Source organism: Prionailurus viverrinus, chromosome B4 (assembly GCF_022837055.1).
Source record: "Prionailurus viverrinus isolate Anna chromosome B4, UM_Priviv_1.0, whole genome shotgun sequence".
Classification (NCBI taxonomy): Eukaryota; Metazoa; Chordata; class Mammalia; order Carnivora; family Felidae; genus Prionailurus; species Prionailurus viverrinus.
In genome coordinates this window covers 113,632,106-113,656,183 of record NC_062567.1, presented here as the reverse complement: position 1 = coordinate 113,656,183, position 24,078 = coordinate 113,632,106, and the positions used below count along the sequence as shown (strand labels likewise).

Here is a 24,078-nt window from a genome sequence, read left to right as displayed (position 1 = left end):
AGGATTAGGAAGAAGATACAAACGAGGAACATACAAGGGGCTTTCAAAGTATTAATAGTGTTTAATTCTCTTGCTTTGTAACAAACCACTCAAACTTAGTGATTTAAAATACTTGTTATGCTTAGGAATCTACAATGAGGTCAGAGCTTGGCATGGACCACTTTTCTACTCCATTACAGTCACAGCTGGGTCAGCTCAAATGGCAGGGGTTGGAATTTTTGGAATCACACACATCTGGAGGTTGATAGTGGCTGTTGTGCAGGAGTGGCAAACATCTGGAAGAGCATGCAGAACCAGAAATGTTTCAGCCATTCTTGAGAAAGGATATAGCTCAGCAGCCTCAGAAGCCCAGTGTAGAGAAGAGCCCATCTTGACAAGATTTCCTGATGGGTCTTTGTCTCATAGAGTTGTTCATAAATTGATACATAAGAAACAATAAGATACCTAGGAATAAACTCCACTAAAGAGGTAAAAGATCTATATTCTGAGCATTCCATGGTCATGGATTGGAAGAACAAGCATTGTTAAAATGTGTATACTACCCGGGGCGCCTGGGTGGCACAGTCGGTTAAGCGTCCGACTTCAGCCAGGTCACGGTCTCGAGGTTCGTGAGTTCGAGCCCCGCGTCGGGCTCTGGGCTAATGGCTCAGAGCCTGGAGCCTGTTTCCGATTCTGTGTCTCCCTCTCTCTCTGCCCTTCCCCCGTTCATGCTCTGGCTCTCTCTGTCCCAAAAATAAATAAACGTTGAAAAAAAAAATTAAAAAAAAATGTGTATACTACCCAAAGCAATCTACACAATTAATGCAATCTCTTTCTAAATACCACCAGAGCTAGAACAAACAATCCTAAAATCTGTATGGAACCACAAAAGACCCCAAATAGCCAAAGCAACACTGAAAAAGAAAAAACTAGAGGCATCATGATTTCAGATTTCAAGCTATATCACAAAGCTGTAGTCATCAAGATAGTATGGTACTGGCACAAAAGCAGACACATAGATCAATGGAATGGAATAGAAACCCCAGAAATGGACCCACAACTATATGGTCAACTCATTTTTGACAAAAAGGAAAGAATATCCAATGGAAAAAAGTCTCTTCAACAAAATGGTGTTGGGAAAACTGGACAGCGACATGTAGAAGAATGAAACTGGACCACTTGTGGGGTGCCTGGGTGGCTCAGTCAGTTAAGCGGCTGACTTCGGCTCAGGTCATGATCTCACAGTCCGTGAGTTTGAGCCCCGCGTCGGGCTCTGTAATGACAGCTCAGAGCCTGGAGCCTGTTTCAGATTCTGTGTCTCCCTCTCTCTGATCCTCCCCCGTTCATGCTCTCTCTCTCTGTCTCAAAAATAAATAAACGTTAAAAAAAAATAAAAAAAAATAAAAAAAAGAAACTGGACCACTTGCTAACACCATACACAAAAATAAATTCAAAATGAATGAAAGACCTATATGTGAGGCATGAAACCATCAAAATCCTAGGGGAGAACATGGGCAGCAACCTCTTTGACCTCGGCCTCAGGAACTTCTTATTAGACACATTGCCGAGGTAAGGGAAACAAAAGCAAACAGGAACTATTGGAACTTCATCAAGATAAAAAGCGTCTGCATAGTGAAGGAAACAATAAAACTGAAAGGCAACCAACAAAATGGGAGAAGATATTTGCAAGCGACATATCTGATAAAGAGTATCCAAAATCTTTAAAGAACTTATCAAACTCAACATCCAGAAAACAAATAGTCCAGTTAAGAAATGGGCAAAAGACATGAATAGACACTTTTCCAAAGAAGACATCCAGATAGTTAACAGACACATGAAAAGATGCTCAACATCACTCATCATCAGGGAAATACAAATTAAAACCACAATGTGATATCACCTCACACCTGTCAGAAGGGCTGAAATTAACAACACAAACAACAGGTTTTGGTGAGGATGCAGAGAAAAGGGAACCCTCTTGCACTGTTGGTGGGAATGCAAACTGGTGCAGCCACTCTGGAGAACAGTGTGATGTTTCCTGAAGAAACTAAAAATAGAACCACAGCAATTGCACTATTAGATATTAACCCAAAGGATTAAAAAAATACAGATTCGAAGGAGTACATGCACCCCAATGTTTTTATCAGCATTATCAATAATAGCCAAACTATGGAGAGAGCCCAAATGTCCATCAACTGATGAATGGATAAATATATACAATAGAATATTACTCAGCCATCAAAAAGAATGAAATCTTGCCATTTGCAATGACACGGATGGAGGTAGAATATATAATGCTAAGCAAAATAAGTCAATCAGGGAAAGACAAATACCATATGATTACATTCATATGTGGAATTTAAGAAACGACAGATGAACATATGGGAAGGGGGGGAGAAAACAGGAAAGAGGGAAACAAACCACAAGGGACTCTTAATAATAGAGAACAAACTATGAGTTATTGGAGGGAGATTGGTGGGAGATGGGCTAGATGGGTGATGGATACTAAGGAGGGTACTTGTGATAAGCACTGGGTGTTGTATGTAAGTGATGAATCACTGAATTCTGCTCCTAAAAACAATATTGCACTGTATGTTAACTAAAATTTAAATTAAAAAAAAAATAAACAGGGGAACCTGGGTGGTTCAGTCTGATGAGCTTCTGACTCGGTTTCTGCTCAGGTCATGATCTCATGGTTCATGAGTTCCAGCCCCGCATGGGGCTCCGTGCTGACAGCATGATCTTGCTTGGGATTCTCTGTCTCCCTCTCTCTGTGTTCTTCCATCACTCTCTCACCCCCTCTCAAAAATAAACATTTAAAAATAAATAAATGTAATAATAAAAAAAATAAATTGTAAGAGGTTGTAACAATTGTATCATTTTGGACTAAAAGATACAGAACAGTACAAAAGAGACCTTTTGAACCTTTAAACTTATGTGGGGGGGGGAAGGGCTAAGAAAACTACTCAGCTATAGACATGGACTCCTCTCTTTGTGAGAAATGAAAGATAATTTCCATGTGGCAACTGGCACAAGTGATGAGAGAGACAGAAAGAGGAGAGACAGACGGAAGCCAGACAGTCTTGTGACCTAGCTTGTCTTCCTCTGTTTGGGCTACTATAACAAAATACCAGACTGGGTGTGAAACCACTATAGATGTAAAGATGGATGGAAATTAAGATGGACATGCTAACACTTTAGCAGGGCTTGACTTTAAAGTTTATTTATTTTGAGAGAAAGAGAATGAACGAGAGAGCATGTGTGAGTGAGGGAGGGACAAAGAGAGAGGGAAAGAGAATCCCAACCAGGCTCCCCACTTTCAGCACAGAACCGGAACTCACGAACTGTGAGATGATGACCTGGGCCCAAATCAAGAGTTGGATGCTTAACCGACTAAGCGACCCAGGCGTCCCAGGCAAGGCTTGACTTTAAACTGAACAAACTTTTCTCTTCCTCATTCTTGAAGCCTCCTCCTCCCTTTCACTTGTTTTTCTGTAGAATCCTTTGTTCCAGGAATCCAGTATCTGTATTGGCATCTCGCTGACCTCAATGTATACTTAGTAACGAGACTCGGATGGCCAGCACTAGCACTGGTCATGAAACCACCTTAAAGACATGACAAATGTGGCTGGCAGCATGTACCAGATTCCTCTCAAAACCGCCCAGATCCTATATTTTCCTATAATAAAGGGCAGGTGTGCACTTTTGAAGGCATTAGCCAGCTGCAGCCTCCTTTGCCTGGCAAGGTAATAAACTATCGTTCCTCTGTGTCCCCATACTATGTCTTTGTGTTATGCTTTGGCTCTGGAGCACAGAGGTTGGCTTTCAACAACAGGTGGCTTATAAACAACAAACATATATTTCTCACAGTTTTGGAGGCTTAAAGTCCGAGATCTAGGTGCCAGTCTGGTCAAGTTCTAGTGACTTCTTGCCACGGGTTGCAGATTGCTGCCTTCTCAGTATCCTCACATAATGGAAGGGGCTAAGGATCTCTCTGGAACCTCTTCTGGAGATACTAATTTCATCCATGAGGGTTCCACCCTCATTGCTTCTGTGTCATTTTATTCATTGAGGCAGACACAAAGGCCTCTCAAGTTCAGAGGGAGATAAAATAAACTATACCTCTTGATGAGACAGTGGCAAAATTCTGGAACAGTGTAAGGAACCAGAATTTTTTTTGCGGCCACTTTTGGAAAATGATCCATCACATATAGTGTTCTCATAGGCTTGGTTGTATACCTTTAAGATTGGACAGTTTTACATGTATATTTCACAATATTTGATAGAAAAACAGTCCTTAAATGGGAAAAAATGAAGCACTCTTAGACATTTCTACATTTCTACAATTTCCTGTATCTAGAGGAGGGGAATAAGTCCTTCAGAGATTGTTAAGCACAAATTGGCCCTTAAATAGATACGTACCAGAAAATTCAGTAAATTGTATTGGGAGAATGAAACATGAATATATGTGGTGTGTGTGTGTGTGTGTGTGTGTGTGTGTGTGTGGTGTTATCAAAGACCTAAATTCTTATCTTCTAGCTAAAATTTTAAAAATCTAGAAACAATGTAAGAATGTAATCTAGCAATATGTTAGTGAATAGCAAAATAGACAGCTAAATGGTTGAAATGACTCCCAGATTGATTTTGGGAGTTGGAAATTGCATAAGGAAGCAGTCCTATATGATTCTTCTGACCATGTACATATGTTCAATGTATTCAATTCTTAAAAAGAAAAAAAAATGGAAGGGCTAAACAGCAAATTAGATTGTTAAAGACAGAATGAAGGGTTTTGGCAATATTTTTGTTCACATGAGCAGGAAAGTATTATTTGAATGGATTCTACATATCTCTTCAGGTTTCTTTGGCTCTGTAATAATAAAACTAATATCAATCTAACGACAAAAATCAGAACAGGGTACTATGACAAAAAAAGCAATCAGACGTTAAGAAAGAGTCCTTGAAATAAAATACAAAAATGTTGAAATGGAAGAAAATCTACCAAGACAGTCTTGACTGTACCCACATAAGGAACAAATTAGTGGACTGCTACATAAAGGGGAAGGAGTGGCTCAGAATATAAAACGCGGACATAGAAATGGAAAATATGCAGGTAAAAATTTAAAACATAAAAGATCAATCCAGGAGGACAAATAGTCACCTAATATCCAGATTCCAGAAATGGATAGGGGAAAGTATCAAAAGAACAATTTCTACAACTAACAATGACACATCTCCAAATTTAAAGATGCTGTTGAATTCCACCAAGGATCAGCCAGAAAAAGCCCAAGATACATCTACATGAAATTTCAGAACTTAAAAAAAAAAATGTTCATTTACTTATTTTGAGAGAGGGAGAGAGAGTGAGAGAGACAGCGCACAAGTGCACACAGGGGGGGAACAGAGAGAGAAGGAGAGAGAGAGAATCCAAGGTAGATTCTGCACTGTCAGCACTGAGCCCTATGTGGGGCTTGAACTCATGGACCATGAGATCACAACATGAGTAGAAATCAAGAATTGGGCACTCAACCAACTGAGCCACCCAGGCACCCCAAGAAATTTCAGAACTTTAAAGACAAACAGAAAAATCTGAAAAACAAGTTTCTTGCAAAGGAATAAATAATTGTTGACCCTTGAACAACACAGGTTTAAACTACAAGGGTCCATTTAAATGCCAATTAAAAAAATTTTTTTTAATATTTATTTTTGAGAGAGAGAGAGAGTGTGTGAGCAGGGGAGGGGCAGAGAGAGAGAAGGAGACACAGAATCTAAAGCAGGCTCCAGGCTCCAAGCTGTCAGCACAGAGCCCGATGTGGGGATCGAACGAACCCATGAACCATGAGTTCATGACCTGAGCCGAATTCAGACACTCAACTGACTGAGCCACCCGGCCGCCCTAAATGCCAATTTTTTACAGTACTGTAAATGTATTTTCTTTATGATTTTATTGATATTTTCTTTTCTCTAGCTTACTTTAGTGTAAGAATAAATTATATAATACATAGAAGCTTGTGTTAACTGGCTGTTTATATTATCGGTAAGGCTTCCAGTCAACAGTAGGTTATTAGTAGTTAAGTTTTTAGGGAGTCAAAAGTTATATGTGGATTTTCAACTGCATGGAGGGGAGGTGGTCAGCACCTCTGACCTGTGTTGTTCAAGCGTCACTGCATCAGATTGGCAGAAAGACTTTTATCAATGATATCAGATATTAGGAGGCAATGGAACAGTATTTCCAAGGTTCTACAAGAATTCCATGTCCTAGAATTCATTTTGAGCCTAAAATTCTATGTCCAAGTAAATGATCAGTCAAAAGGGAAATTTTATTTCCTACATACATTTTTTTTTTAATGTCTCAAGGGGTGCCTGGGTGGCTCAGTTAAGCGTCCAACTCTTGATTTCAGCTCAGGTCATTATCTCACAGTTGTGAAATCAAGCCCCTTATCGAGCTCCTCACTGAGTGTGAAGCCTACTTAAGATTCTCTCCTTCTCTGCCTCTGCCCTTCTCCTCTGCTCACGTGCTGTGTCTAAAAAAATTTTTTTAAAGTAATTTATCAAACTAATGTTTGTTGAGTACTTATAATAATACCAGGCACTGGGTTAAGTATTTTATGTGCCTGCTCTTATTTAATCCTCACAATGATCCCATAATGTAGGCAATATTATTAATCCCATTTTACAAATGAGTAAAGTAGGGCTTAGAGAAGCTAAGCAACTTGCCCAGTATAGCTAGTAAGTGACAGAGCCAAGATTTGAAGAAGCAAGAAACCCTAGGGAAGGGCTCCCTAGGTACAGAGCAGAAAACACATGTAGTATGCTGGGGATCCATCCAAAAGACTGGAAAACAGAATCTGGAAGAGATATTTGTACTCCTATGTTTATCGCAGCATTATCTACATTAGCCAAGCAATAGAAGTAACCTGAAATGTCCATCAAAAGATGAATGGATAAAGAAAGTGTGATATGTACATGTAATAGAATATTATTCAGCCTTTAAAAAGAAGGAAATCCTGACATATGCTACAACATGGATTAAATTTAAGGACGTTTTCTCAGTAAAATAAGCTAGCTGCAGAAAGACGAGTACTACGTGATTCTACTTATAGCAGGGATCTGAAGTGACCAAACTTTCAGAAACAGAAGATAGAATGGTGGTTGCCGGAGGTTGGAGATAGAGGGAAAGGGGAGTTGTTCAATGCACACAGAGTTTCAGTTTTGCAAGATGCAAAGTTTCTAGAGATCTGCTGAACAACAATGTGCATATAGTGTTAACTGTATGTAAGCATAAGTACAGTACACTTAAGAAGGGTCAAAGGGCACCTGGGTGGCTTAGTCAGTTAAGCATCTGACTTCGGCTCAGCTCATGAGCTCACGGTTCATGAGTTCAAGCCCCATACAGGGCTCTCTGCTGTCAGCACAGAGAGGGTTTCAATCCTCTGTCCCCCTCTCTTTCTTCCCCTTCCCACCCTTTCTCAAAAAAAAAAAAAAAAAAAGAATGGTTAAGGTAATCCATTTTATGCTGTGTTTTTTGACACAAAAGAAAAAAAAAGATGCTACAATATATGGACCTTATTTGGACAAAGTAAAAATATTGTAGGGGAGCCTGGCTGACTCAGTCAGTGGAGCAGGCAACTCATGATCTTGGGGTTGTGAGTTCAAGGCCCATATTGGATGTAGAGATTACTTAAAAAATAAAATCTTTAAAAATACATATTATGAAACAATTGCTGAAATATAAATACTCCTCGGAGGATATTTGATTATATAAAAATTATTAACTTCTTGAGGTGAGATAATGGTAAGATGGTTATTTATTTTTATAAATGTTTATTCATTTTTGAGAGCGTGTGAGTGGAGGAGGTGCAGAGAGGGGGACAGAGGATCTGAAGTGGGTTCTGCACTGACAGCATCAAGTGCGACATAGGCTCTAACTCATTAACTGTGAGATGGTGACCTGAGCTGAAGTCCCACCCTCAACAGCCACCCAGGTGCACCCAGATGATTATGGTTCCAACCCCCCCAACTGGCCATGATTGTTTTTTAAAAAGCTCATAGGTATATAGAAATGTATCACATGGAATTTTTCTGAAAACAAAAAAGTGCATGAAGTGTCACAGTTGAACAAATTCAAATGTGACATGATTTTGAGGAATTGATGGAATCTAAAAAAATCTGATCCTGATATTTGGAAGTTTCTGCTTTGAGGTTGAAGATTTAATAGCATATAATTAAATCCCTTCTCTGGGTCTAGTCATGTTACTTGGTCCTTTCAAGAAATAATATTGTTTCAATTTTTTAATTCTTATAGACAATTGTGAAAGCTTGCAGTTACAGATTTGAATGTAAATCTTACAAACCTTGACCTTTTTAAAGAAATGATATGGCAGGGGCGCCTGGGTGGCGCAGTCGTTAAGCGTCCGACTTCAGCCAGGTCACGATCTCGCGGTCCGTGAGTTCGAGCCCCACGTCAGGCTCTGGGCTGATGGCTCGGAGCCTGGAGCCTGTTTCCGATTCTGTGTCTCCCTCTCTCTCTGCCCCTCCCCCGTTCATGCTCTGTCTCTCTCTGTCCCCAAAATAAATGTTGAAAAAAACCAAATGAAATGATATGGCAGACTAGATTCTGGAAGAGGAAAGAATGAGAAGAGGTGAAGGAGGTGCCCATGTACTAAATTTCTCATCTCAAATAGTTGAGAATCAAGGAGAATGTTAGTTGATGGGAATACAGGTTTAAAAGCATATTATGTAAAATCATAAAATCGCCACTGGAAAATTATAAATAATATTCATTAAATATCCTTCTTTATTATTTAACAATTTTAAGTCTCATGCACGATTTAGTTTTCTAATATATTTTAAGTGTTTAAGTTTCGAATTTTAACTTTTCAACTAAATTCTTGAGAGCAGATTTAACCTTATACTTTTCTATACCTTCTCCTCGCTCCCCTGCTTACACAATGACACAACGCTAGTATATGTACTTAGTATTGAATGTACTCAATATCATTTGTGCTCAATATTGAATTCGTTATTGGTATTTTGTTTCTAAAGAATCTTGGCGCTAGATGGGGCGCCTGGGTGGCTCAGTCGGTTGAGCGCCCGACTTCGGCTTAGGTCTTGATCTCACAGTCTGTAGGTTCGAGCCCAGCGTCGGGCTTTGTGCTGACAGCTCAGAGCCTGGAGCCTGCTTAGGATTCTGTGTCTCCCTCTCTCTCTGCCCCTCCTCCGTTCATGCTCTCTCTGTCTCTCTCTGTGTCAAAAATAAACATTAAAAAAAATTAAGAATCTTTGCGCTAGAATTTCTGAAGTAGCCTGAGCCAGTCATTTTAGATGAGGAAACTGAGGTCCCCAAAGAAAGAACCTCCATCTGCGGAAGCCTAGTCTACATGAGCTCACCACCAGCTGCCCCGCGCTCTAAATAAAGACCCCGACGGCTGTTCAAAGTTCATCGCGCCTTTGCTTCCCGGGGAAACTAGCCGAGCGTTTTTCCGGAAACCGTAAAGTGGTCGCGCAGAGGGGCGCTAGCCCCGCACATGCGTAGAACCATCTCTGCGTATCTCGCGCGCGTGCGCGAGTCGGAATATTTTGTGGTCGGCACAGTGCTGCAGTGTTCGCTTCCTCCCGGTGCACTTTGAGCGTAGCACCCGGGGGGCTGGTCCTACGGGACAAGATGGAGTACCTGCAGGTCCTGAAACGCGGGCTGCAGCAGCTCAGCGGCCACGGTGGCCTCCGCGGCTATCTACGAGTTTTCTTCAGGTGGGTGGTCAGAGCCATGCTCTTGGCCTCCGGGACTGGACTTGAGTTAGCTGGTTTCTCGGAAAGAGCCCTGGGCTTGGGTCCCCTTGGAGAATTCGCAATTTTTGTCAAGGACAATCCACCCAATCTCTACCCGGCTTCCCCAAGACGAAGTGTATGTGTGTGGCGGGGGGGGGGGGGGGGGGGGGTGGGGGGTGGGGGGGAGGGGGGGGGGAGCTGTCTCCTTGAGACAAGATCAAAACCAGGTTTAGAGACCGAGCTCTAAGAGTCGAGGACGTGTGGGCTGCCCGGCCGGCTTCCTGGAGAGGAGTGAGCTTTGTCCAGTATTCACAGTGTGACCTTGGGAAAGTTTTTCCCTTCACTGGCCTTCAGTTTCCTCTGTGCAGTAAGATCATAATGGTCCCTGCTAGTCCTCACATTCTTTGAATTGGGGGAGCAACATTGTTCGCGGAAACCGAACCGGAGACCCACAATCGAATGAAAGCCTGGAGACATTCGAATCATTTTCAGATGAAATACTTTGGCCTCCTGATTTCCTGAGGGTTTTTGCTAACTCCAGTCCTCAAGGTCTAGTAGGGATAATAGATAAAAGTAGTCTTGTAACTTGAAGATATTGCGTCTGTATATTTAGGGTAATTTAAGCATATCGGTTGAGTCGATCTGTCTTTTCTGATCTGTCTTACCTGTCTACGTGGTGCTGGGGGCCACATGAGTAGGGATTCTAGAGCTCTTACCTGAAAGCTTGATTCTTCAACAGTGGGTGGCTTAATCCTGGAGATGAAGGCTAGAGGTGAACAACTAGTGACCATCCCCAGATTTCTTCATTTTTCTCGTTGGTGCAGCAGCCTTGACTGACTGAAAGTTGTTATACTCACTGTATTTTGTGTTTTGAACAAATAATCATTCTAAAATGTGTTTTCTTTTGATATTAACAGGGCAAACGATGTGAGGGTTGGTACATTAGTGGGGGAAGACAAATATGGAAACAAATACTATGAGGACAACAAGCAATTTTTTGGTGAGTACAATACTTTTTGATATAAATAATGGGAGTGAGATTGAGACTGGATTTGACTCTGTTTTCTATAATATAGAAATGCCTATAATATACTAGGAGCTTCTTTAATGAGTGTATAAACCAACATACACTTTCTTTTTAATTTCATGGGATTATGTATGTTGTGTGTAAACAGAAATATTTTTACTTAAAAATAATGGCCCATTTCTCCATATTACTAAGTTGGATTTATCTACAGCATTCTTTGGATATTTGTTTGTGTTTTTTCATTTAAAAAAAAATTTAACATTCTTTTTTTTTTTTTATGTTGGTTTTTGTTTGAGAGAGAGAGAGAGAGAGAGTGAGTAGGGGAGGGGTGGAGAGAGATTGGGACAGAGAGTTCCAAACAGGCTCCTCACTGTCAGGGCAAAGCCCGACGCTGGGCTTGAACTCACAGACTGTGAGATTGTGACCTGAGCCAAAGTCCAGTGCTCAACCGACTGAGCCACCCAGGCGCCCAGCAACATTCATTTTAATAGCAACACAATTCTCAACTGTATGGAAGAATCATTATTTTTTCAAACACTTCACTATTGATAGACATTTAGATTGATTGCCGTCAACCTTTTGCTATTAGAAACAATGCTGCAGTGACTTGCTGGTAACTACATCCACATTCATTTGTTTAAATATTCCAAGAATAAATTCCTAGGAGTGGAATTGCTGAGTCTAAGTATGCACATTTAAAATTTTGATGTATATATTGTGAGATTGTTAAGGCTCTTCTCTGTCATCACGGCCTGTGAAATCTTTTCCAAGGTTTCTCCATGTGCCTTCACATTCCCACTCCCCTGCCTCATTGGATTACACTTTACTATTAGTTACTTATTCTCAAAATTGATTTCTCTAATGGAAGGAGCAAATCTTGAAATTTTATTTTTTTCTGCAGAAAGCTCTATTGTTTCCATTTGATCCAGGGCTTGGGAGAAGGCTCCAGGATGGTGTAGAAGCAACCTAGTGGCTGCCGGGAGAGGCTCAGGCATGCCAGAGGAGCGCCCTCAAAGGCATGGGCTCCAGAGGCTCTTAGTTGCACTTGAAATCTGTATTTCCTTTAATAGATAAGGTCACATTTATTTTGATCTTTTTTAACAAGACTTTTTTTTTCATGTTTATTTATTTTTGAGAGAGAGACAGACAGAGCATGAGTGGGGAGGGGCAAAGAGAGGGAGACCCAGAATCTGAAGCAGGTTCCAGGCTCTGAGCTGTCAGTATAGAGCCTGACGCGGGGTCTGAACTCATGAGCCGTGAGACCGTGACCTGAGCCAAAGTCAGACGCTTAACCAACTGAGCCACCCAGGTGCCCCTATTTTTATCTTTTTTAAATGTTTATTTATTTTTGAGAGAGAGAGCATGTGCACAAGCATGATCTGGAAAGGGGCAGAGGGGGATAGAAGTGGGCTCTGCGCTGACAGCAGAGAGCCAGATTGGGGGCTTGAACTGACAAACTGTGAGATCATGACCTGAGCTGAAGTTGGACACCTAACTGAGTGAGCCACCCAGGCGCCCTGAGAAGGTCATACTTAAATAGCATTCCTTGATATTTGTTGATTATGTATTTACCCAGGAAAATTCTGTAAAGTAAATGCAGATTGCTTTTTGTTTATTGCCTTACAACCCACTATAGGGATGAATTCAGTATTTTCTATTTGTGGGGTTAGGGGCAGTAAGGGAGCAGTGGAAGGAATTGATATTTATTATGCACTTTTTTGCCCAATGCTAAACCAGGTGTCTATGTGTGATATTTAATTTTCATAGCAAACTTAAGATGTAAGTATAATCATCTACTTTTGTTTTTTAAGATTTTTTTAAAAAACATTTTCTTAAAGATTTTTTTAACGTTTTTTTATTTATTCAAGCAGGGGATGGGCAGGCAGAGAGAGAGAGGGAGAGAGAGAAGCCCAAGCAGGCTGTGCCCTGTCAGCACAGAGCTGGACTCAGGGCTCAAACCCGTGAACCATGAGATCATGACTTGAGCTGAAACCAAGAGTTGGACGCTTAAGCAACTGAGCCACCCGGTTGCTCCTAAAGATTTTATTTTTCAATAACCTCTACATCCAGTGAGGATCTTGAACTTAAAACCCTGAGATCAAGAGTCCCATGCTCCACCAACTCAGCCAGCCAGGCAGCACCCTCCCACTTTTTTTTTTTTTTTTTTTTTTTTTGAAGGTAAGCTCTGTGCCCATCATGGGGCTCAAACTCACAACCCTGAGTTCAAGAGTCTCATGCTGTACTGACTGAGCCAGCCAACTGCCCTGTATTCATCCACTTTTAATAGGTAAAGAAACTGAGGCTCATAAAATTTGCCTAAAACTCATTAATAATAAGTGACAGAGTATTGATTAGAATCCAGGTTGATGCTCAACTTAAGGACCCAATAGAAATAGTTATCTATTTATTTATTTAAAGTTTATTTTTGAAATTTATTTTGAGAGAGAGATAGCAAATAGGAGAGAGGCAGAGAGAGGGAGACAGAATCCCAAGCAGGCTCCATGCTGTCAGTGCAGAGCCCAGTGTGGGGCTTGAACTTACTAACCATGAAATCATGACCTGAGCCAAAATTAAGAGTCGGACTCTTAACTGACTGAACCACCAACGTGCTCCAAGAAACAGCTGTGTAAATTGTAGTTAGATCCCCAACTATTTCACAGAAATTTGTTAAATAAAAAAATGCAGCCATACTGTTTTGATGACAGGAGCTATCCTATTTATCTAACCATCATTTATAATGTTTGCCTGTTATGTGTGATCACCAGTTTCCAAGAGGATCTCTGGTGGTCATTTAAAAATATTTATATGGAAACATATAATTCAAGTATGATTGCTGTGAATACATTTCTCCTGCCCCAGTCTCAGGAAGAACACTTTATTTCCTGAATACCCTTAACAGTTGGAAACACACTCCTTTACTTTCTCCTCTACTCCCTTGGCAGCGGTACAGGGGGAGAAGCAAGAGTTCTCCACTGTGGGAAATGCCTGAGTCCCACCCATAGAGTGAGGCTGAGTCCCAGTGTAGGGATTTTGCTTTGGCAGCTTCCGGGCTATTGATGAAAGCTTGCAATACACTTCCTGAGGCTTGTCCTCACTGATATACCCGGGGTGCTATTCCTTTAACGTTTCTTTTATGTGAAAGCACATAAAAGTCTCTTATTAAAAAAAAAAGAGTTCTCTGATATAGAATTATACTTTTTTTTTTTTTTTTTTAAGGTTGTGTTTATTTCCTCACATCTTTATAAATGTTGATCTTTCCACCCAGGTCGTCACCGATGGGTTATATATACAACTGAAATGAATGGCAAGAACACGTTTTGGGATGTGGATGGAAGCATGGTCCCCCCTGAATGGTAAGCTAAGTCAACATGTTATTTTATTTGGCTTGGCAATATTTGTTTCATTACACAAATATTTATTGAATATCTGTTTGTAAAACAGTCAGTGATCTGAAAGCGTCTGTCCTAGTTAACGGTGACTGTGTAACAAATAACCCTAAAACTTAGGGTCTTAAAACAACAAGCATTTATTTCTCAGTTCTTATGGGTCAGGAGTTTAGGCAAGTCATAGTCAGACTAGCTTATCTCGGCTCTAGAATGTCAGGTCGAAGACTCAAAGGCTGGATGCCAGAATCATCTGAAGACTTGTTCATTCGGTATCTGGCAGCGGGTGCTGGATGTCACCAGGGAGCACAGCTGGGGCTTTGGGCTGGTACACCCTCCGGTGGCCTGCACTGCTTCAGGCAAGTGCTCTAAGAGAAAGCACCAGGCAGAAAGCCATGTGGCCTTAACTGACTTAGTCTTGGAAATTATCCTGTATCGTTTCTGCATTTCGTTGGTTGAGGCAATTTGAAAACTCTGCCCAAGCTTAATGAAAGAGAACATAAACCCTGTGTCTTAATGGAGGCATGTCAACATCACATTACACGTTGGCGTATATGATGGTGTGGCTGTCTTTGGGGAAAAACAGTATGCCACATTATCACGTGGCTATGGGTGAAGGGAAAAGCAAAACGAATTCTGACTCTGAATATTTGGCAATTGGACTTTAAGCAAGTTCCTTAACCTCTCTGGGGCTTAGGTTTTTCATCTGTAAAATGAGAGCCCTCAAATTCCTTAGGTCTCTAAAAAGTAATTTTATAATATATCTGTTTTGAAATGAAATTCTAAATGGTCTTACGTGGATTATCAAATTTTGTGTAAAATATTTCAAAGCAAAGTACTCCTATCTGTTTCATAGATTGCTAAAATAATACCACTTGTTTGATACATAATTAAACTCTAGGTATAGTTTGTCTAGAAAACTAGAAATAAGTGTATTAGGTACCTGTGACATTTTATTTAATTGAACTTGATCATCAGAAACTGCTGGAGGCTCTGTTGTGTAGGAACTGGAATAATCTCAAGGGTATTCATAAAGACTCAATTAGAAATCCAGGCATATAACATAAGCTAATGAAGTACAGTGTGAGACAGTAGGGAGTAGTGGGGACTGTAAAGGACTGAAAAGCACACATTCCATCAAAGAGTGCAGCAGTGCTGTTCATCACTCCCTGGTTCCATCAGCTGAGAATTTGGTCAGCGGTTTCTAGATAGGATTTTTCAAGAGAAAGTGGAAATGTGTATTTCAATGGTGAGATTTCTTGTTTTTTAAATGTTAATTTAAAATATTTGTCACCCTAAATACGGCACTATCCAGTAGAACTTTTCATGATCATAGAAATATTATATGTTTGTGCTGTCCAATAAGGTAGCCACTAGTCACATCTGGCCCAGGACACTGAAATTTAGCTAATGTGACCGAATTAAAGTTTTTATTTTATTTAAATTAAATAGGCTACTTGATTGAACAGAACGGTGTTTTAAGAGTATATTGTGAACTACTGAAACTAACTTGAATTTAAGTAAATTTTAAAAATATATATATTGTGAATTAAGCACATATATCACATTTCACCTACAACCAGTTCTCAGCTTCTACTACTTGGACAAATTAGGAGCATTGACCTATATCAGTGATATAGTTTGAAGGCCACGATGCAGACATACCTAGTTTCATTATGCTTTGCTTTACTGTGCTGCACAAATCAGAGAAGTTTTTTACAAATTGAAGGTTTGAGGCAACCCTGCCATGAGCAAGTCTGTCGGCGCCATTTTTCCAACACCATATGCTCACATTGTGTCTGTGTATCACATTTTGTTAATTCTCACAATATTTCAAACTTTTCATTGTTGTTATGTTTGTTATAGTGACCCGTAATCAAGTGATCTTTGAGCTTACTGTTGTAATTCTTTTGGGGTGCCATGAACCACACCTATATAAGATGGTGAACTTAATAAATGTTATGTTCAGACTGTTCCACCAACTGGCCATTCCCCTGTCTTCCTCTCCCCAGGCCTCCCTGTTCCCTGAAACACAATATTGAAATTAGGCCAATCAATAACCCTTCAAAGGCCTTTGAGTGTTCAAGAGAAAGGAAGAGTTGCACATCTGTCACTTTATTACATGTGCTGCTGAAGTGAGCACACATCTGTCACTTTAAATCAAAAGCTAAAAGTGATAAAGCTTAGTGAGGAAGGCATGTTGAAAGCCAAGATAGGCTGAATGCTAGGCCTCTTGTGTCAAACGGTTAGCCACGTTGTGAATGCAAAAGAAAAGTTCTTGAAGGAAGTTCAAAGTGCTACTCCAGTGAACACAAGAATGATGAGAAAGGGAAACAGCCTTATTGCTGATACGGAGAAAGTTTTTGTGTTCTGGACGGAAGATCAAACCAACCACAGCATTTCCTAAGCCAAAGCTTAGTCTAGAGCAAATCCCTACCTCTTCAATTCTGTGAAGGCTGAGAGGTGAGGAAGCTGCAAAAGAAAAGTGAAGCTAGCAGAGTTTGGTTCATAAAGTTTAAGGAAAGACACTGTTTCCATAACATAAGAGTGCAAGGTAAAGCAGCAAGTGCTGATATGAAAGTTGCAGCAAGTTATTCAGAAGATCTAGCGAAGATAGTTAGTGAAGGTGGCTACACTAAACAACAGATTTTCAATGTAGACGAAACAGCACTCTATTGGAAGAAGATGCCATCTAGGACTTTCATAGCTAGAGAAAAGTCCGTGCCTGGCTTCAGAGCTTCAAAGGACAGGCTGACTCTCTTGTTAGGGGCTAATGCAGCCGGTGATTTTCAGTTGAGGCCTATATTCATTCACTGTTCAGAAAATCCCATGGCCCTTAAGAATGATGCTAAATCTTATGCTCTACCAATGGAACAACAAAGCCTGAGTGACCACACATCTGTTTACAGCATGGTTTACTGGATATTTTAAGCCTGCTATTGGGACCTACTGCTCAGAAAAAAAGATTCCTTTCAAAATATTAGTGTTCATTGTCAATGCACCTGGTTACCCAGCAGCTCTGATGGAGATGTACAGTGAGATTCATGTTTCATACCTGCTAACACAATATCTTTAGCCCACAGATGAAGGAGTAATTTTGATTTTCAAGTATTATTTAAGAGAGACCTTGCATAAGGCTATAGCTGCCTCTGCTGGATCTGGGCAAAGTAAATGGAAAATCTTCTCAAAAGGATTCAATCATTCTAGATGCCATTAAAAACATTTGTGATTTCATGGGAAGAGGTCAAAATACCATCATTAACAGGAGTTGAGAAGAAGTTGATTCCAACCCATTGATCATGGATGATTTTGAGGGGTTTATCACTTCAGTGGATAAAGTAATTATGGAAGTAAATGTAGAAATTGCAAGAGAACGAGAAGTGGAGCCTGAAGACGTGACTGAATTGTTGCAGTTTTATGATCAAACTTGAATGGATGAGGAGTTCCTTCTCATGGATGAGCAAAGAAAGTGGTTTGTTGATCTAGAATCTACTCCTGGCAGAGATGCTGTGAAGATTGTTGAAATGACAAAGGATTTAGAATATAACATAAACTCAGTTGATACGGTAGTGGCAGGCTTGAGAGGATTGACTCCAATTTTGAAAGAAGTTTTACTGTGGGTAAAGGCTATCAAATAGCATTACATGGCTACAGAGAAATCCTTAATGAGAAGGAAGAGTGGATCAGTGTGATAAACTTCATTGTTGTCTTATTTTAAGAAATCGCCACTGTCACCCCACCACTCTGGTCAGTCAGCAGCCATCAACTTCAAGGCAAGAACCCTCCATGAGCCAAAAAATTAAAAACTCCCTAAAAGCTCAGATGGTGGTTAGTATTTTCAGCAAGCAATAAAGTATTTTTTAATCAAGGCATATGTTTTGGTTTTTTTTTTAGATATACTGCTGTTGTACACTTAGTGTAGTATAAACATAACTTTTATATGCACTGGAAAACAAAAATTCGTTTGACTTGTTTTATTGCAATATTTACTTTATTGTGTTAGTTTGGAACCAAGCCTGCAATATCTCCAAGGTATGCTTGTAATGAATTGTCTTTATACTCATTGGCTCTGATTGTGAGAAAGCAGCAGTGATATTACATGTTACCATAGCGTATCATTCTTTTAAGATCCAAGGGACTGTGATTTTAGATCAAGAGCTGTCTACTTTCACTGAGGGGCATTTTATATGTTAGGGGCACTATTTGAGACCCAGGACTCAAAAGTGGAATTTGGCTTTAGGAGGTAAGGTGTCTAAGTTATTTGTTTGGTTGATTGTTTTGGGGTGGAATTGGTCCTAGGAGGATGCAGAAGACCTGTGGGCTATCTCTTTCAGATCTCAGATAGATTGAGATCTATTTCCTTCAAAGCACTCATCTTTATGCAGCGCTCATGGTCTATATTTTGGGAGAATGTGAGGGGAGGTGCGGGAGGGAACTGATTTAAATTATGTGATGAAACATATTTGAAATGATAACGTGGTAAAAACTATGAAAAGATAAAAGTACTATTCTGCCAAGCAAGTTCTTTTATATGATCTGAGATCATATGAAAAAGAGGTAGAAAGCTGTAGAAGATAACATCATTCCAGCAGGTGCCTGAGGACAGTTGAGGATATAAAGCTGAATTTCTTTGTGGAGAGCAGCCTCCTAATGGCTGAGTACCTTTGATGACCCTTGTTTATAAGGGAAGCTTAAAGGCTTATGATGTAGGGAAAAGTGTTGTCGGACAAGTTTAGCTGTTTGTTTCTCAAGAAGACCCCTCTTTGCTAAGTGTAATACATTGTGGAATTCTAAATTTGTGGAGTCTTACCTTTGATTTGATCCATGAGTAAATTTGTTGTTGGGTTGATTGATTTTCTTTTTTTTTAATTTTTAATGTTTGTTTATTTTTGAAAGAGAAATAGCGCAAGCAGGGGAGGGGCAGAAAGAGAGGGGGGCAGAGGATCTGAAGCAGGCTCTATGCTGACAGCAGAGAGCCCAATGTGGGCTCTCACCAACCATGAGATCATGACCTGAGCCAAAGTTGGAGCCTAACTGACTGAGCCTCCCAGGTGCCCCGATTCAGTTTTAATTAGAGAGGTATTATATACAAAGTAGCGAATAGCAAACAGTTTATCATTGTTATTCAAATAACTATTTTTGTTTGCTTGGTTTTTAGTGTTTACTTATTTTTGAGAGAGGGAGAGAGAGAGAGTGTGAGCAGGGGAGAGGCAGAAAGAATGGGAGACACAGACTCCAAATCAGGCTCCACGCTCTGAGCTGTCAGCACAGAGCCTGACCCGAGGCTTGAACTTACGAACTGTGAGGTCATGACCTGAGCTGCATTTGGATGCTCAACCAACGGAGCCACCCAGGCGACCTTCAAATAACTATTGCATGCCTACCAGATGCCTAGAACTGTTATAGACACTGGGAATACAATAGTAAATAATGAGAGTTTTTGCTGCATTGAATGGAGACAGAAGAACAAATGTATTCTATATTTTAGGTAATGGTAAATGCAAGAAAGAAAATAAGAAGCTGGCATTCATAAAAGGATAAAGAGTAATGGAGTGGCTGTCTTCTCTGGAAGTTAGAAAAGGCTTCCTTGAGGAAATGACATTTGAAGAGGGAAGGGAGCAAACCAGGGAAGGGGACAAAGAGCTCCAGGCAGTAGAAACCACAGTTCAAAAGCCTATCTGTTGAGATATATTTGCATGTATACAAAGAACGGCAGTGTGGCCAGTTTGGCTGGAATGGAATGACTGCAGGGAAGATTTTAGGTAACTAGGAGAAATAGCTAGGGCCTGGATCATGTAGATGTGGTAAGCCATGCTTTTTTGGCTTTTTTTCCCTAAATTTCTTTGAAAGTCACTGGAAGGTAAAGTAGGATGTGATCTGTTTTATAATTTTTTTTTTTTTAATTGGGAACAATCCTAAACTTCCTGAAGAGTTGGAAGTATATGAATCATTTCAAAGTAAGTTCCCAAAGGATGTCTGGAATACTCCAGTGTGTAATTCCTACAAACAAGGATATTCTCCTATGTAACCACAATTTAACCATCAAAGTCGGGAAATTAAGAGTCATATCATCTTCAGATCCCATTTAGTTTTCATCAGTTGTGCCAACAAATGTCTTTTATAGCCAGAGGGTCTAATTGTGCATTTCATGTGGATCTCATTTCTCTCTAGTCTCTTTAACACTGGATTTGTTCCTTTGCTTTTCCTTAATTTTGATGACCTTCACACTTTTCAAAGTTACAGGCCAGTTACTATTTTTTTAATGTTTTTATTTATTTTTGAAGGAGAGAGAGAGAGACAGAGCATGAGTGGGGGAGGAGCAGAGAGAGAGGGAGACACAGAATCCGAAGCAGGCTCCAGGCTCTGAGCTGTCAGCACAAAGCCCGATGCAGGGCTGGAACTTACGAACCCTGAGATTGTGACCTGAGCCAAAGTTGGACGCTTAACCAACTGAGCCACCCAGGCGCCCCTACAGGCCAGTTATATTGTAGAAAGTCCTTCAGTGTGGGTTTGTCAAGTGTTTTCTCATGACTAGATTCAGACTATGTCTTTGGCAGAAATTTCACAGAAGCAGTGTCCCATTAGGTGGCACCCTATTTTGATTAGTCCCATTACTGATGATATCTTCTCACTTGAATAGGGTATATCTGCAAAGTTTCTCCTTTCTAAAGTTTTCCCTTTGCAATTAATTAGCATTTTATGTAGAGGAACTTTGAAGTTATTTAAGTATCCCATCACTCATCAAACTTTCAGTCTACTCATTTATTGTATCAGTATGAACTCCTGTTATAATCAATGAGTTATAATTCATTACTATGCTTGTTCCATTTGTTTATTTATTTACTGACTTGACTTATTTTCCTGCTCTTCTTCACCTATATCGCTTATTGCCCTACCCCCATACTCTCTGGCAACCATCAGTTTGTTCTCTGTATTTATGGGTCCATTTCTGCTTTTTGTTTGTTTTGTTTTTTGTATGTTTTGTATATTTTAGTTACTTATATGTGAAATCATATGGTATTTGTCTTTTCCAGTCTGACTTATTTTGCTGAACATAATACCCTCTGGGTCCGTCCTATCTGTTGTCGCAGATGGTAAGGTCACATTCCTTTTTTTATGACCGAGTAATATTCTACTGCATTTGTACACCACATCTTTTTTATCCATTCATCTTTGGATGGGCACTTGAATTGCTTCCATGTCTTGGCTATTGTAAATGATGCTGCACTTAACGTAGGGGTACATATATCTTTTTCAATTAGTGTTTTTGTTTTTGTTGGGTGAGTATCCAGTAGTGGAATTACTGGATCATATGGTAATTTAATTTTTAATTTTTTGAGGAAGCTCCATACTGTTTTCCACTGTAGTTGTACCAATTTTATTTCTACCAACAGTGCACAAGAGTTCCTTTTTCTCCATATCCTCGCTAACACTTGTTATTTCTCATCTTTTTGTTGCTAGCCATTCTGACAGCTCTAAGATGATATCTCATTTGGTTTTGATTTGCATTTTCTTGATGATTAATGATGTTGGGCATCTTTTTGTGTGTCTGTTGACCATTTTATTTTATTTTTGAGAGAGAGAGACAAAGCATGAGTGGGGAAGGAGCAGAGAAAGGGAGACTCAGAATCCGAAGCAGGCTCTAGGCTCTGAGCTGTCAACACAGAGCCCGACACAGGGCTCGAACCCATGAACCGGGTGATCGTGACCTGAGCCGAAGTCAGACACTTAACCGACTGAGCCACCCAAGAGCCCCCTGTGATTTACATTTTTAAAGCATCTGTGTCATTGCCGTGAAGAATGAGGAAGGGGGGGGCAGTGTTGGAGCAGGCTGATTGCTGGACTAACGTGCTAGTGCTGCGAGTTGTGAGTTCGGGGACTGTACCGGTTATCCATTACTGTGTTAACAGATTATCTTAAATTTAGCTTAAAACAATAAACAGTATCTCTCATGATTTCTGTGGGTAAGGAATTGAATGCAACTTAGCTAGATGCCTCTGGTTTAGGGTCTTTCACGAGGCTGCACTCGAGATATCGTTTGAGGCTACAGTCACCTCCATAGCCAAATTCATTCACGTGGCTGTAGACAGACTTCAGAGATTTGCTTCTGCGCTCACTCATGTGGGCCTCTCCACGAGGCCATCTCTTATGGCAGCTGGCTTCTTAAGACCAAGTGAAGAGAACACCTGAGATGGAAGCCACAGTCGTGTGCGTGTGTGCGTGTGTATTTTTCCTTTTTTTTTTTTTTTGGAAGTATAGTTAACATGGTGTTACATTAGGCCAGTCTTTTAAAACCTAATCTCAGAAGTAACATCCTACATTTAATGCTGCGTTCTTTTTATTAGAAATGAGTCAGTAAATACAGCCCATACTCATGGAAAGTGGATGAAAGTGGGGGAAAAAAACCTCAGTTTCTTTCTTCCCTAGTAGGGAAAAACTCTTCCCTGCTGTGTGTTTCTCTTGTGAGTCTCCTTTACATACCAGACACTTCACTTCTGACACTTCCGGTTACCAAATGTGTAGGGATTCCACCCCTCCCCCCCCCCCCCCCCCCCCCCCCCCAACAACAAGAAAGTCTCTGACAGCAGCTGGGTGTCCTACAGTTTAACTCATTTTGACACTGTCTATCTGGAGATAGTGTCAGATCCCACAACAGGTAAGGTTTCAGTCCCACAAGACTGCCCCCTCTACCTCTTCCTCTGATGCCACTCACAAGCCCAGTGCTTCTGAGCAGCCAGCTATAGATTGGTCAGGAGGTTAGGGGGTGAAGCTGAAAATTCCAAGCTTTTGATCATGGCTTGGTCTTCCTGGTGACTACCCTCATCCAGGACCGTCTTGAAGCCTATCTAGAGTCACCTCATTAGAACAAGAGATGCTCCTACTGCTCTTATTACTCAGGAATTTATGAGAGTGTTGGGAGCCCTGTGTCAGGGTCAGATCAGAGACAGATATTAAGGGGCACCTGGCTGGCTCAGTCGGTGGAATGTGTGATTCTTGATTTCAGGGTCATGGGTTCCAGCCCCATGTTAGGTGTGGAGATTACTTAAAAAATCAAATCTTTAAAAAAATATATATTTTTTAATATTTATGTTAGAGAGAGCATGTGCAAGGCAGAGGGGCAGAGGCAGAGGGAGGGAGACAAAGCATCCAAAGTGGGCCCTATGCTGACAGCAGAGAGCCTGATGCAGGGCTCAAACTCACAGAGAGGTCATGACCTGAACCGAAGTCAGAAACTTAACCAACTGAGCCACCCAAGTGCCAAAAAAAATAAAATCTTTAAAAAAAAAAAAAAGACAAATATTAAAACAATAGATGCTCCTAGTGTTATCATTAGGAAGTTACAAAAGTCTCAGGAGTTTTGTGCCAGGAGTTGGGTATAGAGACCGGTATATATATTTTCTGTTATCCATAGAGGATTACACAAAGGTATGTATACCCAGGGGCTGTGGTCATGGAGGCCATCCTAGAGACTGCCTACCACAGGGATGTATTTTGAAGTAAAATGGAGGATTTGCTGATGGAGTGAATTTTGAGAGAAAAAAGTCAAGGATGACTTCAAGATTTTTGGCCTGAACTACTGGTGGTAACTGAGGTGAGGAAGATAGGGTAGGGTGGGGGAAGCAGAACTGGAAGAGGTAATGAAGAATTCTACTTTGTCTATGTTAAGTAGGAGATGCCTATTAGAAAACCAAATGGGAATGGTGGGTAGACAGTTAAACACTAGTCTTTAGGTCAGGATAGAGGTTGGTGATGGAGATAGGACTTCATTGTCATTTAACCTAGTGTAGTATACAATGGAACTTAGTGAATTGTAGGTAAAAGGGTTAAGTGAATCTGATCTTCAGTTAAATGCCTAGCTTTGTTTCCCTGGAAACCAGATTTGATTGTAGCAACTACAGGAGTCCCCTCTTATCCACGGTTTTG

General features: G+C 40.5%; 1 protein-coding gene across 1 annotated transcript in view; it reads left to right on the top strand.

Moving 5' to 3' along the window:
* Positions 1-9,570: 9,570 nt before the first annotated feature.
* Positions 9,571-24,078, top strand: part of NDUFA12 (NADH:ubiquinone oxidoreductase subunit A12) — a 29,035-nt gene continuing 14,527 nt past the window's right edge. Inside the window, exons 1-3 of the mRNA XM_047868214.1 lie at positions 9,571-9,726; positions 10,662-10,744; positions 14,037-14,124. Coding sequence (XP_047724170.1) covers positions 9,641-9,726; positions 10,662-10,744; positions 14,037-14,124 — 257 coding nt within the window. The 5' untranslated portion in view covers positions 9,571-9,640. The remainder of the gene's footprint in view (positions 9,727-10,661; positions 10,745-14,036; positions 14,125-24,078) is intronic.